Source organism: Dermochelys coriacea, chromosome 1 (genome assembly GCF_009764565.3).
Source record: "Dermochelys coriacea isolate rDerCor1 chromosome 1, rDerCor1.pri.v4, whole genome shotgun sequence".
Lineage (NCBI taxonomy): Eukaryota > Metazoa > Chordata > Testudines > Dermochelyidae > Dermochelys > Dermochelys coriacea.
In genome coordinates, this window is record NC_050068.2 from 206,963,458 (window position 1) to 206,982,141 (window position 18,684).

Sequence of the window (18,684 nt, forward strand, 5' to 3'; positions counted from 1 at the left end):
GTTTTGACCAATATATTGAGCACTGTTGTATTGGGAGTGAATTTCATCCGAGAAAATTACAAAAACTGTTGGATGTTAGTAAAACACACTTGTCCCATGACAATATTCAGACACTCCTTCTGGAAAAGGGTAGGAGGAAGTGTGGACACTGGAGCACAATTCTTGGGGCCTTACAGGATCACAGAGTGGAACTGAAACAACAAGGAGTCCAGTGGCACCTTAAAGACTAAGAGATTTATTTGAGCATAAGCTTTCGTGGGTAAAAACCCCACTTCTTCAGATGCATGGAGAGAGGAACTGCTCCCTTTGGTGGCTCAGAATAAAGCTGTGGTGAAGCCAGCTCATCATGCAATAATACCCATAAGGATAAAAGATTGCTACAGTGAACCTGTAGACATAAGCCCAATGGAGACTTGAGGATATGCATTGACCACAGGAGATTTAATTCACTGACAGTTCAGAATAGTTACCCACTTCTCCACACAGCAGACACCCTGGATAAAATGTCAGGAGCAAACTATTACACTAGTTTTGATTCGGTATCTGGATCTCATCAGATTAAAATGGCATCTGGAACTGAGATAAAACTGCCTTTCTGAAACCTTGTGGACTATTTCAGTTCTTCAGAATGCTTTTCAGACTTAGGGATGCACCAGGGACATTTCAGAGGGTAGTAAATGATCTAACCCAAGTTTTGAGAACTGAAGACATCTTCACATATGTGGATGACTCCATTTGTTTGCACAAAATGTGGAAAGAACATCAGATAGGAGTGGGAAGAATTCTGAAGCTTTTAAAGAAAGCTGGTTTTAAACTTGCAGGAAACAAATGTCAGTTTGCAAAGAGTTCCATCACCTTCCTGGGACATATAGTCCAACATATAGTTGGAACCCCAACCCCAGAAACTGAATGTTAGAAAGGACTGGAAGGTTCCTGCAAACTTGGAGGAGGTACCGTGGTTTTTAGGCCTCTGCAGATTCCACAGAAGATTTGTAAAAAATTTCTCAGAGAGGGCAGTGCCATTATACCAGGTAACTAAGAGTGATTTTGTCTGGACAGAGCAACACCAAAAGTGTTTGAGTCGCTGAAAGAAGGATTTCTAAACCATGCTGTGCTTAAATTCCTGGATCCATCCTACCCATTCATGTTAACCTGTGATGCCCCAAAGGTTGCTGTTCAATTTGCACTTGAACAAATTCATGATCTTGATTGGTGCAGATGAGTAGTTTTTGGAGGTTGCAAAGTAAATGAGAGGGAACCCAAGTCTTTGGCTACAGAACTTGGTGTGCGGCTATTGTGGAGGTTCATAAGTCCAGTTGTCCATATTTATTAGGTAGGGAATTCACAGTGTACATGGATCACAGTGCCCTACAGTGACTCCTTGCAAAGCAGCAACCCAGAAGGATGCCTGTGGAGATGGATTCACAAAGTGCCTGAATATACATTCACAATTCACAATAAACATGGAAAGTAACATGTGGTTGTGGATGCTCTCAGCCAGGCCAGGGCAGACCCAAATGAGGAATCTTTGCTGCTTCTATCTTACACTTAGAGGCTTTTACAGTTAGGCCTGCATCTTTGAGCTTTAACAGTACAATCTCCAAGTATTTCTTGTGATCAGGCCAAGAGCTGCTAAAGATTACAACATCATCAACATACTCTTGTGAAGTTCTGTAATCCATATAACGCTTGGTTGACCAGCCTCTGAAAAGTGGCTACTACATTCATTAACCCAGATGGTAACATTTTGAATTCATACAGTCCCATATCAGTGATAAAAGCAGATTCTGTGTATCTTCATGTAAAGTGATCTGCCAATAACCTTTCACAAGGTCAAACATCCTAAGATCTCTAACTGTGGCAAAATATTCAGCATATAATCAATTCTGAGAATACAATAAGTATCAGGACCAGTGACAGCACCGAGTTTCCTACAATCAACACAAAATCTTACAAAGTTAACTTTCTTGGGGACCAAGACAACTGGAAGCACCTAGGAACTTACAGATTCTTTAATGACCCCCAGGTGCAGCATGTTTTGAATTTCTGAGGGCTTGTCTACGCTGGCACTTTACAGCGCTGCAACTTTCTTGCTCATGGGGTGTGAAAAAAATACCCCCCTGAATGCAGCAAGTTTCAGCACTGTAAAGCACCGTGTAGACAGTGCACCATCTCTGGGAGCCGCTCCCCTCATGGAGGTGGGTTTTTTAGAGCGCTGGGAAAGCTCTTTCCCAGCACTGTGCTGCAGCAACACAAGCCATGTTAAAGCACTGCCGCCAGCACTTTAAAGTTGCCAGCATAGACTAGCCCTTAGGGTGAATTTGCTCTTGTACCTTGCCAATGGTATGGGATGCGTGGCTGAATGCCGACAGAGAGTCCTCATTAATGATCTTATGGGTCATCGCATGACTCCTTCCTGGCTTGGTGGAAAATACTTGTGTGTTTAGTATCAGAGGATAGCCGTGTTAGTCTGTATCCACAAAAACAACAAGGAGTCTGGTGGCACCTTTAAAGACTAACATGTATTTGAGCATAAGCTTTCGTGGTTAAAAACCCCACTTCTTCAGATGCACAGACAGTACTTCTCCGTTTTTAATTAGGGGTAACTCACTGCGTATTTTCAATACTGTCAAGTGATGAGTCATTTTGGCATTCAGCCATCAAAGCAATGAGGTGTGACTCAGTAGTTTCCCCTTCAACACAACAAATCATGTTTACTATGGCTTCCCTACTGTGATGACCTTTAAGCCTATTCACACTCACTGGCTGTGGGATAGCTTTACTGTGAGGTCTTTTATCATGATATGTACATTCAGTCACCTCTTCTACCACTTCAAAAGGTCCCTCCCATGAGTTCTGCATTTTGTATTTTCTCCCAGGGATAAGCACCAGCTCCAAGTCGCCTACTTCAAAAGAATGTTTACAAGTATCAGAGTAGCAGCTGTGTTAGTCTATATCCGTAAAAAGAAAAGGAGTACTTGTGGCACCTTAGAGACTAACAAATTTATTAGAGCATAAGCTTTCGTGAGCTGTAGCTGTAGCTACACAAAAGCTTATGCTCTAATAAATTTGTTAGTCTCTAAGGTGCCACAAGTACTCCTTTTCTTTTTACAAGTATGTTTATCATACCATGTTTTTTGTTTGGATTGGCTGTCCTGAGGTTAGTTTGAATCACCTCCATTATGTCTTTTAACTCCTTCCTGAACCTCTATACATATTCAGTTACTGGTTCCCCCTCTGCCTCAATGTCCTCTTCCCTGGAGTCCCAGATGAGACTTAGGGGTCCTCTCACTTTCCTGCTATATAGAAAGTCAAATGGGGCAAACCCTGTGGATTCTCAGGGAATCTACAAATCATATATAGGGTAACATTTCGTCCCAATCACTAGCTCTTTTGTTCACATACATTCCCAACATTGATTTCAGTGTTCCATTGAACCTCTCCCCCACACCATTTGTCTCTAGGTGATATGGGGCAGCCTTTAGTTGTTTCACTCCACACAACTTGAATAGATGGGACATGAAATTTGACTTACAATCTGATAAAATCTCTTTAGGGAAACCCACTTTGTTAAAAATAGTTAAAAGGGCTTTCACCACAGAATCGGCCTCTATGTTAGTTAGAGCAACTGCTTTGGGGTATCTAGTGGCAAAATCCATCATCATGAGGATATGTTTTTTCTGCCTTTGGGTAGGACATGGCATAGGACCCACAATGTCCATTGGTACCCTATAAAATGCCTCATGTATCAGAGGCAAGGAATGTACAGAGACTTCTTGGGTTCTGCAGGTCTCTCTCTTTTGACATAATTCACAAGACCCACAATAGTCTTCCACATCGTTCTCTGTCCCTGGCCAATAAAAAATTTTTCTTTAACCTATCATAGGTTCTACATGTCCTGAAATGACCAGCAAAAGCATAATCATGTGCTAGCAACATTAATTCCCCATTGTGCTGGACAGGCACAACCAATTCTTGTAAGATATCTCAGGGCTTTTATCTTTCCCCATGGATGCTTCCCTGTACAATCGCCTTTCCTCTTCAGAAAAATCTTTCCCTGTTTCCCCTCACTGGGGTCCCCTTGAGGATGTAACCACAGATGTTTTCTCATCTTCAAAGCCCCGGCTATAGAACCTGAACAGCCTCTCCAAGTTACAGGGAATAACTCCTCCTCCTTTAGCTCTGTATGCTTGCTACTCACCTGTGCTATGCAGGAGCTTACCTTGGCCCCTCCCACACCTGAAAGCACACTGATTTCTCCTACTGAGCTGGGGCTGGGGCTGTTCCTTTCCCCCACATCTTTGTTGTCTGCACAATTTTCTGCTGAGATCACAAAACAATATTCCTTTTTGCTGCAAGTTACTATATTAACCAATTTAGACATAGACAAGAAGTGCTGTTGGAATACTATCCAGCAGCCCAACTTCCAGTGTTCCTTCCAGAATGTTCCTCTCCATGGGTACTTGAGCCAAAGGTACAGTAAATTTGTATCATCCCAATGCCAAGAGTTCCGCATTCTCCCCAGGGAGGGAGCATGTCTGACTATGCTTTCCCTGACCAAAGAAATCTGTGCACCAGTGTCTCTCCACCCAATGCATTCTTTGTCATTCACCTTGGCCGCTTTAACAAATACCATGTCCACCTCCTGTGGGTCAGACCTCACAAATTTAACCAGGAAACCTGTAGATACCTCTTGGAATGCTGCATCAACCTGGGCTGGACGGAGTAATGGACTTAGCTTCTTTCAGTTTAGGGCAATTATTCCTCAGGTGTTCAGTGCAATCACACGTGAAACACCATGGACTGTTCTCCTGTACTGAGGGTCTGCGAGCGAGATTCCCAAGGGAGGATCTATTCTGGGGGTGAAGAGTACCTAAGCTCCCAACTGCCCTGCTTCTCCCCAGCGACAAAACTGTGGCCCCTCTTAAAATTGGGCTTCTACCCTTCCCTCTGTGGCTTGCTTACTAGTCACTGGTTTGTTTGTAGGAATCAATCAGATCTACTGCTTTTTGGACTGAGTCCATGGATTTATCCCAAATAGCATGTCTGACGCCTTCAGAATATATGCTCAGGAGCTGCTTCTGTGCAAAGATATCAAACAACTATCAAAGAATCAAATAACTCTCTGCCCCCTTCCCCTTGACTCATTTTTTATCAAATCAGACAATTTATACTGATATGTTCTATGACTCATCTAGTCATACATTATGAAGGCTCTAAATTTCAATTTATACACTTCAGGAGTAATTTGAAACCTTTTCAATACAGCCTTTTAAAACTCGTATTTCAAAGCCTGGTCAATTGGCATTTCATTAAATACATTAAATACTTTACCCAAAAGTTTACTAATCAGAGTTGGGATTTTCTTGTCCTCTGGAACTTTATATACCTCACATAACCTCTTAAAAGGGGTAAAGTATTCTTCAGTGCCATCTGTTTCTTTGAATGTAGGGCACAGCTTTTCCCAGCTGAGCATTTCTTGGATAGAGGGTGTACCTAGGGACTGTGGGAGCTGCTCCTCCCTGTCCATTATGCTCTGGGCATACAGCCTTTCCATCTCATTTTCTTGGGTATCCTTCGCTTTCAGCTCCATAGATGATTGGTGTGTAACTGCTTCCTTCTCCTCTTGGGTATCCTTCGCCTCTCAGCTTCCAGGGCCCACCAGTGTGCTGCTTCTTGTTCTTTAGCTCTCTAGGCAGCTTCCCATTTTTGGTGTTCACGCTCTTCGCCTTTCTCCTTAGCTAACTATTTTTGGTGTTTATGCTCCTCTTTTATTCTGTCATTCTCTACCCTAGACATCTCAAACTTTGTGGTTGCTTCACTGACACTAATGTTTATACTTTATTCTTTTTCTATTTTCCTTACTTGAAACAAACAAAAAATAATGAAGCTGTAACTTCTCTTTAACCTGTTTTCAACCTTCTGATTTGTGAATCACTTAAAGCCAGTTTATCAGTGATGCAAGTGGGAACCTCAGTTAACCAACAAACTGTGTGTAAATCCTGCCAACTATGCTAAGGTGATGTTTTGGGGTTCACCCAGGCCAGTAAAGGATTCAGTCAACATCAGCCTTGTAACCCGCGGTATCTTATGGCTATGCAGCATTAGTTCAGAGCTCTGACCCCCAACAACCTGCCAGTGGCCCACAAGCCTCACCATGGCTATGTCCAACTTGGATCCTCCTCAGAGGCTGACATTAGTAGCCTTCCAGCGTTGAATTTGCCCCAAAATCATCCTCATGCAAGATCCTGTCTCTCTCATTGGATCCTCACAGAAAAAGTATTAGGCTTGCTGCCTCTACAGAGGCAGTAACATTCTAACCTGTCAGCTAAATAGAAGCACACACTTTACTGAACTTATCCAGAACTCATCATTTATAATGAAAGCAAAACAAGTTTATTAACAAAAGAGCATGGATTAAGTTATACCAGGTAAAAGACATTAGAGATCCTTACAAATAGTTAAAAGTGAAAACAGGCATCTAAAGATCTAAAACTTAATTTAGTAAAATACATTTTTTGTTCAAGATGGTTTTTCTCTCAGCCATAGTCTTCTTTCCATCTTTTTATTGGCCAGGATCCATCACAGAGATCAAACTGCTTGGTTTCTTAGTCTCCTTAAAAAGAAGGTTAACTTAGGATTCGCTTCCCTCTCATTATAGTTCAGTGAACCTTTGAAATGTATTCTTTGATGGGTACTCCCAGGTAAAGTTAATTATTTCATGCTGAGCAAAGGAGCCATGAGACGTGGAAGATAAGGCTTCTGGTTTGTCTGCTGGTTCCTCTCTGCTGATGGTAGCTACTATGCAAATTATCTCTTCCTGCTGCAATCTCTGACATAAATGAATTTGGGCCATACATGGTTTGGGGTGCCAGCTGCTTTCCTTTTTCTGGAAAAAAACCTGTTAATCAACTCCCCTGACATGCCTGATTTAAACTCCTTTTAGGCTATGTCTACACTACAGTCCTTACAGCGGCACAGCTGTATCACTGTAGCTGCGCTGCTGTACGAGCTCCTGTGTAGCCACTCTGATCTGATGGAAGAGAGCTCTCCTGTCAGGATAATTAACCATCTCCAACGAGCTGTGGTAGCTATGTTGTCAGGAGAGTATCTCCCACCAGCATAGCGCTGTCCACACCAGCACTTTTGTCGGTAAAACTTATGACGGTCAGGAGGGTGTTTTTTTCACTGACTGACAAAAGTGCTAGTGTAGACATAGTCTAGGTCACAAACTTTAAAGTATAATATGAGCAAGTACTCATAATTCCACATAGAGCATTGTTATATATATTTTACAATGATACTATTGTCCAGTGTGTTGTTAGTTTTCAAATATCACTTCATAATGCATATTTTGTACACAAATTATTGCAGTAGTATGTCAGGTGTGAATACAAGGGTGCCTAGGGACACAGAAGGTAACAGGGTTGTCTTGCCAGCAAGCTTTCAGAGAACAGTATTGGAGTGTCTTCAATGATAACGAAGCACCAGGTTACCTGAGGTATGAAAAGAGACTGAGCCGAGAATCCAACAAATTTGTTGGTTAGGCATGGCTGCAGATGTTAAAGACTAGTTACTTTCCTCTCTCTTACCTGTCAAGAAAGGAAAGCACCTGCAAAGAGAGAAGTGGGAATGCCCCAACCTCGTAAGCCCTGTGGGGTCATACAGATTGACTTGAAAGGCCCACTACCAGAAACACCAACTGGAAATCAGTATTTGCTGACAGTCTATGACACTTACCCAAAGTATGTGAGGGAGAAGTCCCTGAAGGATAAAAGGACTGATAAAGTTACGGCTGCATTGATGAAACATGTAGTGTTGCAGTTTGGCCAACCAAGCTGCATCTGCAATGATCAGGGGAAAGAATTTGAATCACAGTTATTATACAAGGTTTGCCAGCTAGCAACTCCAGGTAACTAAGATGAGGACCAGTGTAGCCCACTCTGCAATTAAGGTGGGAGTAGAGAGAGCAAACTGCACCATTGGTTCTATGCTTAGAGTATTAGTTAGTGAAGACCAACGAGATCATCTACAACAACTTTTGTTATCTTTGCATAAAACACCAGCCAGCATTCAACTATCTATTACTTCCCTTGCGAGATTGTTTATGGACTCCACAAATCCATGCTTCCCTGGGACTTCATGTTGTGGCAACAAGAACTGATAAGGCCCCCTGCACCTTCACAGGTGAGAACATAGGTGCTGTCTCCATGGGTGCTCTAGGGCTGGAGCATCCACGGAAAAAAATCAGTGGGTGCTTAGCACCCACTAGCAGCCAGCTCCTCCCCCCCCTTCCAGTGCCTCCTGCCCGCCGGCAGCCCTGCTGATCAACCCCTCCCCCTTCCTCCCAATGTCTCCTGCCCACTGCAGTCAGCTGTTTCACAGCATGCAGAAGGCTGTGGGGTGGTGAGAGGAGCAAGAGTGCAGTGTGCTTGGAGGATGGGGCAGGAGAGACGGGGAAATGGTTTCGGGGTGGGGTAGGGGCAGGAAGAGACGGGGTAGGGACTTGGCAGAAGGGGTCAGGTGGCGGCAGGGCCGTGGGTGGAGCACCCCCAGGGCCCAGAGGAAGCCGGCACCTGTGGGTGAGAGAGAGAGCAAAGACTTATATCGGTGGCCTGAGGACAGAATTTCAAAAGGTAGAGGAACAGATGTGCCAGAAATGAGCATGTCAGGCCTAAGATACCAGGAAAAAGGAGAATTATGTGGCCATCCACAGGAAGGAGGGAAGGTGTAGCTATGCAACAGGAAAAAGCAGCCTTGAAAAAATCCTATAGTCCTTTTTGGAGGGGACCTTACACAGCAATTTAAAAATTAAACACCTTATCTTTGCTGATACTAAAAGCAAGAGCTTGCTCCTTTATAGTGCATCGAGAACTGGTGCACAGATTCATTGAAAGGGGGGGGCAAACACTGAGGATGTTCAACAAACATCCCAGAGAAATGCAGAGGAGGATTTGGAGGTACCTCCGCATGTTTCTGTGTCTCGTAAAGGGAAACCAGTTTTGAAGGCGGAATTCCCAAGGTATCCTCAGAATCGCAACAGACTGCAGTCCTCAGACAGTCTGTCTACAACAGATAGGTATAACCTGAGGACATGAACTCTGCATTCACTAATAAGCTAAATCAAATTATGAGTGATGTCTCCATGAATATAGGAATTGAGTGGGCAGATCAACATGGAACCTGTGGGGATGGCAGACTGCCTGGAATCATAGGAGTTTCTGTTTTAAATTCGTATTCCGTTAGAGGGGGAAAAATTTTAATGATCAGTGTAGACAATATCACCACCAATGGATGGTGATGTATCTTTATGGTGATATTAAGTTGTTGTCTTGCATGTTATTGTGTAATTGCATGTGTTCTGAGGGATTTAGCAGGAAACTCAGCCCTACCTGTGCATGCAGGACTTGGTATTTACAGTGTGTCGATAAATCCCTGTGATTCTATAAGTGAGTATTATACAATGTAGACATTTGTCCCAAAGTTATGCCATAATTCAAAAAGAATAATAGACTTTGTCTTCTCCATTTGACTTACCAAAAAATCAGTATTTTCCTTAAATAAAGTTGCTTTTATGCTATTTCATACCAACTTCATATGTGGTATGGTGTGGAAAGTGGAGAGGACTAGAAGGGGTTGCAGAGCTTGGAGAAAGGAGAAAGTGAACATAACCAGAATGAACACACTATATTTGTTCTCATAGGCAAAGCACAAAACCAACTTCAAAAGAATTTGGATTTTTACAGGGAGATTTTTAAAAGACATAGATGGCAGCTAGGTGCCCAACTCCCACTGAAAGTCGAAGTTTAGTTAAAAACTAAACTGAGATCATTTAAATAAAAAGTAATAAGGCCTGTAATGGTGTGTAATTTAGACCCAGCCTTAAATGGGTTTAAATGATATTAATGTGATTATACTGAAACAAGTAATGAAGTAGATTAACTATTGACAAAAATATGTTGTTTACTCCTAAAAACCCATGTTGCGTGCATTTGGGATAAAGTGGGATTGATGGTCTAGTGGGGTCTAAGTGTGCATTTCTGATTTGGGTGTTGGGTTGTTGGGATATGGATGGCCAGTTGATGCTGTTACTATGGGATAGTCCATTAATTAAGCAAAGCATATGGTATTTTTTAGATTTTATATTGAACTTTGTATTTTTAATAATGTGAAGTGCCTAGAGCCTAAAATAGGTGATGGAAAAAATCTAAATAAATGCTGTACTAGAGGACTGGAAGATAGTCAGTTGTACACCCAGCATTTAAAAAATGAAATATATTATTATTCTGGGAATTATAAACTGGGATGACCCTTTCCTTAGTACTGGGAAAAATAGTGGTGAAAATAATTAAAATTTAGGATCTCCTACACTAAATGAGTATAATGTGATATTGGTGAACTGTCATGATTTCTGTAGGAATAAATTATCTAACCACATAGAATTATTTGAAAAAGTTATCCAAATGATGTGGTGATTGATTGATTGATTCATTTATTTTAGACTTTCAAAAGGCTTTTGAAAACCTTCCTTTATGCAAGAAAAAGAAACTTCATAACCACAGGGTAAAGTCCAGTGCTTAATCTGTGCCAGGGCTGAGCCCCTGTACCTCTAGTCTTGGCAGTTCATAACCCTGGCACCTCTGGGCTTGCTGCATCGGTTATGAATGTAAAAAAATTGTGCCCCGGCACCTCTTTCATTACAAATTAAGCACTGGTAAAGTCCTATAATCAATTAAGAAGTGGTGTGGTTCAACACTGGAAGTGGTGGGGGAAAGGGCAGACCTGCGGACGCTCAGGTAAACGAAGTGTCTCATGGCCCACAAGGGGCTTACCTCGAACAAGCCGTGAACCAAATTTGGGAACCCCTGGACTAGATGATCATAATGATCCCTTCTGGCCTTACAATCTATGATAATTATTAGAAAACTAAGAAATTCAGAGTCATGTTACAAGTAACTTAAATATAATCTTGTAAAACAAATAAATAAACATTAAAAATGACAAATAACATTCCAAAACATGCAAACATTACAAAGTATGGAAGTTCACAGGGTACCAAAAGTACTGTAACTCTGCCAGCCTCTCCACCTTCTCTTCTTCATGGATAAAGTGCATCACAGAACATTCGTTTCAAAATTGCGTTCAGACATATGCCATTTAACTAACCTTTTTCTCTTTTCTTGTTGTTGCTATAATTTCTTGAACTGGACATAGGAGGATTTCTATGTAGACATGCTACCTTATTACATAGTGACACTTAGATTATTGGCTGCCACATGGAATAACAGAGTGAATTGTATGTGGCGCAGAGGTACCCTCATCACTTTATAGGTTATGTCCTAAGTAGGGCTTTCAAGGAAGGAAAGGAAAAAAATTAATCATGATTAATTGCACTGTTAATAAAAGAACACCATTTATTTAAATATTTGTGGATGTTTTCTACATTTTCAAATATATTGATTTCAAATATATATATATATATATATATATATATATATATATATATATATATATATATATATATATATCAGGACTGAATGTACCTGAACTAGTGGCCAGGCAAACTTTGTCAAGCTCATCAATATCCAGGTGAACTTCCCAAGGATGATCAGAGTCAGAAAAAAAAATACAAAATCATAGACTGTGTAAATATTTTAATGTATTTTAGAGTTGAGAAGATAAACATGTTTCTTTTTCTTCCCAGCTATTAATAGGCTATGAAAATGGGACAGTAGTACTCTGGGACTTGCGATCAAAAAGAGCAGACTTGAGAGTTTATTATGATGAGGTAAGTAGTTCCCACTCATTCAGAGTAAAGGACAATTCAGTAGTATTTTAAGAAGCAGAAGATATATCTGAAAGACACTGTTAGTTTTGGAAATGCAATATACTATAGTACTTAAAGCCATGCCCCCTTGGCAGTAGGTGTCAAAACCTGGGATCTCCAAGTCTGAATGCATGTGCCGTTACTGCTTGAGCTAAAAGACCCAGCTCTCTAGCCAGTGCTGGAGCAGACTCATCATCCTCTGTGTGGTCTACTTACCACTAGAGGGGGACAGAGCACCACACCGAGCATGCATGTATACAACAAGAGCTGTGTGAATAACTGATTTTTTGGTTTCACTGGTTTTCATTCCGAAAAAATTTTTAAAATAGTTTTGGATCAAAAATTTTTAAAAATACAATGGAAGGAAATTTCTAAACAAAAGAATCTCAAACTGAAAAATTGCAACATTTCATTTTGACTTTTTTGGAATTTCTTTTGCTTTTTTTAAAACATGAACAATTTAGTGTAACTGATGAGAATTTTTTGGTTTTGTCACATCTACATTTTTGCCTAAGAAAAGTTTCAGCTCTAGTTACAAGTGTATTTAGGAAGTACACTGGATTGTTATCATTACTGGATATTTCTACTTCATTAGTTAATATCAAAGGCAAGTTATTAAATAGGTTTTATATATTACACAAAGACCCAGAGGCTGAGTAGCAGTTGGTTTCAGTATGTAATATTCTTACATATCTAACAGACCACTATTTCTTTCAATTTGTAACTAAGTTGGAAAATGAGATGAAGATTCAGTTCTTGTGTTCCACAGAATTCTTTTTAAAAATACGAATGATTTAGAGAATGTTTCATATGTACATGGCATTCAGCAAAACACAAATTGACTGGATAACCCAACTCAGAGAAATACAAATACAGCTCCTGGGTAACAGAAAGAGATAAAAGGAGATTTCTGGGAGGACATCCATGTAGGAATTGTTTTTTCCACCCCTCCTCCCTTTTTTTTTTTTAAATGTATGAAGAATACCTAAATAGTTGCGGGGAGGGTTCCCAACTCTAAAAATTGTCTGGGCAGGAGTCTTATCCCTGGGTCTTGTATTCCTTAGTGTGAGGTGGACAGAAATCCCACAAGATCTAAGATTCTTGTTCCCTGAAGACGGTGGCATTGGATCAGCCTGAGAGCCATCTCCCTGTTAGCACATAGGTAATAGTTCAGTGTCTTCTGGGTCATTAGGCAGAGATGGGCGAGGAAACTGTACTCCCTTCTGATGGGCAGAAGAATTGAGTGCAAATCAACATTTCCATTTGCAGATGAGCACTCTGTGTCAATTCAGCTCAATTCGGTGAGACTTTATTGGCATACGTAGCAGATCGAGCACTCATCGTCGTGTCGCCTCCTGCTGGTTGCCTCGGGAATTAGCTCTTTTCCAGCCCTCAGAGCGCTCCCTGCTGGCTGGTGTCTAGCCTGCCTCAGGCCCCCATGTCCCTCCTGGACCCCGATGCCCTTTACCTTGGGGTTCTGCCCCGCAGCAGTACCCCCACTCTATGGATCTCCCCTCCCAGGGGAACCCCCTCCCCCTACGCTCACCTTGCCTCAGTGGCAACTGCCAGTCATCATCTAGCCCCCTTTCTCTGGGGCAAACTGCAGTCTGTAATGGCCACTCATCACTGGCAAGGGGGTTGGACCAGCTGCCTCTGCCTATCCCTGGGCTGCACCTCTGCGGCCCCAGTACCTCCTTGGGCCTTAGCCTGGGGAGTTGCCAGGCCAGAGCTTCCCAGCTATGTCTGCCGTTCCCCAGCACTGCTCTGCTCTGCTCTGCTCTGCTCTGCTCCAGGTACCTTGTGCTCCCAGGCAGCTAGGTCCTTCCCACTCCAAGGCTGGAGTGAACCTCTCTTCAAGGCTAGAGAGAGACTGTTTGCCTTATGGCCCTGGCAGCTCTTTTATAGGGCCCAGCCTGGCCCTGATTGGCTGCCTCCCAGCCTCTTCTTATTGGCTCTCAGCCCCAGCCCTCTCCAAGGGCTGGCTTTTAACCCTTTCAGGGCCGGAGCGGGGCCCCTCTACAGCATGACAATCCATCCAGGTGTTGCCAAACTGTCAGAAAAAGAACAGACCCTTCAGGTATGAGGTATATTAGAAAACCAGACTCCTATTGGTGAAAATAGTTGGATCATTTTTCTGTCGATGCTTTCATAGTTTAGTTCCACAAAGCCAAACTTAGGAATGTAGGAATTGTGTCATCAAATTGACGTGTGGTCCATCTAGTCTGGTTTCTGGCAGTGACCTGTACGAGATGCTTGACAAGAGACTGTCATCTCTACAGGTTCCTCCTTTCATGGATGTCACTTGCTCCTTTTGGATTTTCTACATTTCTGGGCTTCTTTAGCTTTTAATTATTTTCTATGCAAAAATTCGATGCCATAATTCTTTTCACTCCATATTTGGGTTGATATGGCATATTCTTACATTATCATATTCAGTTGTATGGTGGTTCTGATTCTTATTTTTCTTCCTTATTCTTTTATTTCTAATGGTTCACACATTAATTTTCATCTTTTCTTTACCATCTTCCTTCCAAACTGCATCCTTTTGTTGTCATTTCATTTTCACACCCTTGCCTCATGGAGTCATCATCTCATTATTCAAGCAACATACTTGGCTTCTTACTTTCTGTGCATTCATTTTCTCTTTCTATTGTATACCTATTTAATCTTTTCAGTACACATTTGGCTTTCCCTTAACGCATCTTTACAGTATGTTTTCAACTTGTACGAAGTGCCACAGCTGAAAATGTCATTCTGTTCCATTGAATTAGTCATCCATCAGTTATTAGATATTTTAACATGTTTTTTTATTCTGTAGCCAATGCATTGAGACAAATGAATTTTACTTAATTTTAAGAATTAAGTTTAACAAAATAGGAAATTAAATTTTGTATATCGCTAAATTATTGAATATAGGGCAAAATGATTAATATGTGAATGGGGTGCAAATGTACTTACTACAAATAACAGGTTCTTTACTCAGATTGGTGAAGCACACCCCAAGACTTTGAGCTTCAGTTAGTACGACAAGTATAACTGAAATAACAGGAAAATAGGAGAGTAAGAAAACTATAGCAAAATGACCCCCTGTCCCATGCATACTTAAAGCAATCCCACAGTATTGACATTCTTGGAACCTAATGCAAGCCATTAGAATCAAAGGTGGAAGAAACAGTCAGTGGAGCACACTGCAAGAGGAAATGACGTTTTGGTCTGCTGCCTACTCAGTCACTCTTGGTGTCCCATATGAACATTTATGCATCAGGTTTTATACTCTCTTTTTCATAAGTATACATACTGTGACCAAATTTACTTAGGTCTTGGTCCCTTTTCCATATGTGGTATTCTGGGAATGTATAATTGGGGTTCTGATTGCTGTCATAAGCTATTTGTGTCAGTACCACATTAATACATTTCCCAATGCTTTTGATATGTTAGCCTCTTAGAATCATATAGAATCATAGAATATCAGGGTTGGAAGGGACCTCAGGAGGTCATCTAGTCCAAACCCCTGCTCAAAGCAGGACCAATCCCCAACTGAATCATCCCAGCCAGGGCTTTGTCAAGTCTGACCTTAAAAACCTCAAAGGCAGGAGATTCCACCACCTCTCTAGGTAACGCATTCACCAGGTAATCCAGTGCTTCACCACCCTCCTAGTGAAAAAGTTTTTCCTACACCTAAACCTCCCCCACTGCAACTTGAGACCATTACTCCTTGTTCTGTCATCTGCTACCATGGAGAACAGTCTAGATCCATCCTCTTTGGAACCCCCTTTCAGGTAGTTGAAAGCAGCTATCAAATCTCCTCTCATTCTTCTCTTCTGCAAACTAAACAACCCAGTTCCCTCAGCCTCTCCTCACAAGTCATGTGTTCCAGTCCCCTAATCATTTTTGTTGCCCTCCAATGGACGCTTTCCAGTTTTTCCACATCTTTCTTGTAATGTGGGGCCCAAACCTGGACACAGTACTCCAGATGAGGCCTCACCAATGTCGAATAGAGGGGAACGATCATGTCCCTCAATCTGCTGGCAATGCCCCTACTTATAGAGCCCAAAATGCCGTTAGCCTTCTTGGCAACAAGGGCACACTGTTGACTCTCATCCAGCTTCTCATCGTAGCAGTGCATGGGATTCTTCCATCCTAAGTGCAGGACTCTGCACTAGTCCTTGTTGAACCTCATCAGATTTCTTTTGGCCCAATCGTCTAATTTGTCTCGGTCCCTCTGTATCCTATCCCTACCCTCCAGCATATCTACCACTCCTCCCAGTTTAGTGTCATCTGCAAACTTGTTGAGGGTGCAGTCCGCACCATCCTCCAGATCATTAATGAAGATATTGAACAAAACCAGCCCCAGGACTGACCCTTGGGGGACTCTGCTTGATACTGGCTGCCAACTAGACATGGAGCCATTAATCACTACCCGTTGAGCCCAACGATCTAGCCAGCTTTCTATCCACCTTCTAGTCCATTCATCCAGCCATTAGCTCTCTCCCCCGTGCCCACGCACACATCAGCAGTATGCCACCTCACTAGAAGAGTCTACTAGAATGTTCTTCTCCTCACCTCAGACCTGTGGGAGGGGCAATGGGAGATTCCTCTCTCTTCCACACACACACATACACCCCTACGTCTCCCAAGGTCTAAAGCAGACAGGGAAAGCAGGAGCTCTGATCTGGCTTCCACCTAGTCTCCTCATTGTGAAACCAGAGAAGGCAGAGCAAATGGAATGAAGATCAAAGCACCAGCTCTGTGCTAGCCCACTATGCGCAATCTGAATTTGTTACCTAAGAACCTCTTGATCCCTACTGGCAGAGGGAACAGGGTAAGTAAGGGTTACAGGAGTCCCCTGTAGATACCAGTCCACCAAAGAACATCATATAAGGTCTCTAATGAAAGCCTGTTTCACACTGATCATCATCATTATTGTGAGATATATGTTCAGAAAATATGTGAAGAGTTATGCATATATACTAAAACTCATGTTCTCCAACTCTGTGAGTTAGGACCGGTCACCATAAGGTAATCCACATACTCCGGCAGGTGGGGGAGGAGGGAGGGAAAGAGATGCTTATCTCACTCTGGCTGGTCATGTGCAAATTAAGTATTGTGTAGTTCAGAATGGACACCCATTTACAGTCTGAGCAAAATACTAATCAATGTATTGCTGAGGTTGCAGAGAAAAAACAAAACCAGTAGGAGTTATCCTGGTTAGGAGTAAGACAATGAACTTTTGAAATTGTGTCTGAGGTGCAGCTGAATCCCCAGTTATTCCTTCAGTCTTTTAGGACAAGCTGCCAGCAGGCTTGATCTTATGGAAAGATCAACCTGGCCAACCTGGTTGAAAATTCTGGGAAAAGGACTTGGGATAAGCTAACTTGTCGAAGATAGAGGAATGCCTTGGTAGTTAAGTTTAGTTTTCGAAAGAGTGTTGCGATTTTGTTTTATATGTACCATTTGTTTCCAGTATTCTCACTCACTATCACTTACCTCTCTGTTCTTTGATAGTAATCTTATTCTTGCTTTCACTATATGTATATCTAAACAGTGGTGAGCTGGAGCTGGTTCGCACCAGTTTGCTGGAACCGGTTGTTAAATTTAGAAGCCCTTTTAGAACCGGTTCTAAAAGGGCTTCTAAATTTAACAACTGGCCAAAAGTGGTGCCTTAGGTGCCGACTCCATGGGTGCTCCGGGGCTGGAGCACCCAAAGGGAAAATTTGGTGGGTGCAGAGCACCCACCGGCAGCTCCCCACCCCGCGCCTGGCCCCAGCTCACCTCCACCCTGAATGTGCCACCCTGCTCTGCTTCTCCGCCCCCTCTCCCCCCGGTTTCCCATGAATCAACTGTTCGTGCGGGAAGCCTGGGAGGGCTAGAAGCAAGTGGCAGCTTCGCGCTCAGGCCCAGGGAGATGGAGGTGAGCTGGGGTGGGGAGCGGTTCCCCTGCGCGCCCCCCTCCGGGTTACCTGCTGCAGCACAGGCAGCCCTCCTCATGCCCCCCTGCCCCAGTTCACCTCTGCTCTACCTCCGCCTCCCTGGGCCTGAGCGCGAAACTGCCCTTGCTTCTCAGCCCTCCCAGGCTTCCCGCACAAACAGCTGATTCATGGGAAGCCGGGAGGGTGGGGGGCAAAGAAGCAGAGCGGGGCGGTGTGTTCGGGGAGGAGGCGGACGGGAGGTGAGCTGGGGCCATGCGGGGCGTGGGGAGCTGCTGGTGGGTGCGTGGGGAGCACCCAGGGAGTCAATGCCTAAGGCACCACTTTTAATGTGATCAGTGGGGGAGTGGCCACTCCCCCTGTTCCCCCCCTAGCTACACTACATCGCCCCTAGAAGCCAGAGGGACCTGCTGGATGCTTCCTGGGAGCTGCCCCAGGTAAGTACTGGCGGGACTCCCACCTCGCCCTCCGGCAGGTCCCTCTGGCTCTTAGGGGCAGGGCGGGGTGGGCACCCACTTCAGTGATCCACGAGACCCTCCTGCCCAGTTCTGAGGGCAGTCAGGGGATAGGGGAGGGGCGTGGATGGGGCAGGGGTCCCGGGAAGGAGGACATCAAGGAACGCGGGGGGTTGGATGGGGCAGGAGTCCCGGGGGGGCAGGCCACGACCTCCTCATGGAGTGAGGAGGGAACCAGTTGTTAAGATTTTGGCAGCTTATCACTGTATCTAAATGGTGCATGTTAAGTGAGTGAGGATCCTAAAATGAATCTTGCAAGCTGGGATGTATTATTCCTTTGAAAATAGAGGATCTGAGAATTCTGGAGTGTTCATTGGATCAGGGCTGGGCACTCCAGAAGGACACTCAGAGTACCCAGAGATTGGTGTGTGTTTATCGCTAACCTGTACAGAGAGGGTGAGGCCTGCAGAGGCCT

The 18,684-nt window shown here is 43.3% G+C and overlaps 1 protein-coding gene across 8 annotated transcripts in view; it reads left to right on the forward strand.

Moving 5' to 3' along the window:
* Positions 1-18,684, forward strand: part of STXBP5L (syntaxin binding protein 5L) — a 451,068-nt gene that overhangs the window by 289,900 nt on the left and 142,484 nt on the right. For all 8 annotated transcript variants that reach the window (XM_043512693.1, XM_043512690.1, XM_038378599.2 and 5 more), the window contains exon 7: positions 11,705-11,788. In XM_043512693.1, the coding sequence (XP_043368628.1) occupies positions 11,705-11,788 (84 nt within the window). The remainder of the gene's footprint in view (positions 1-11,704; positions 11,789-18,684) is intronic.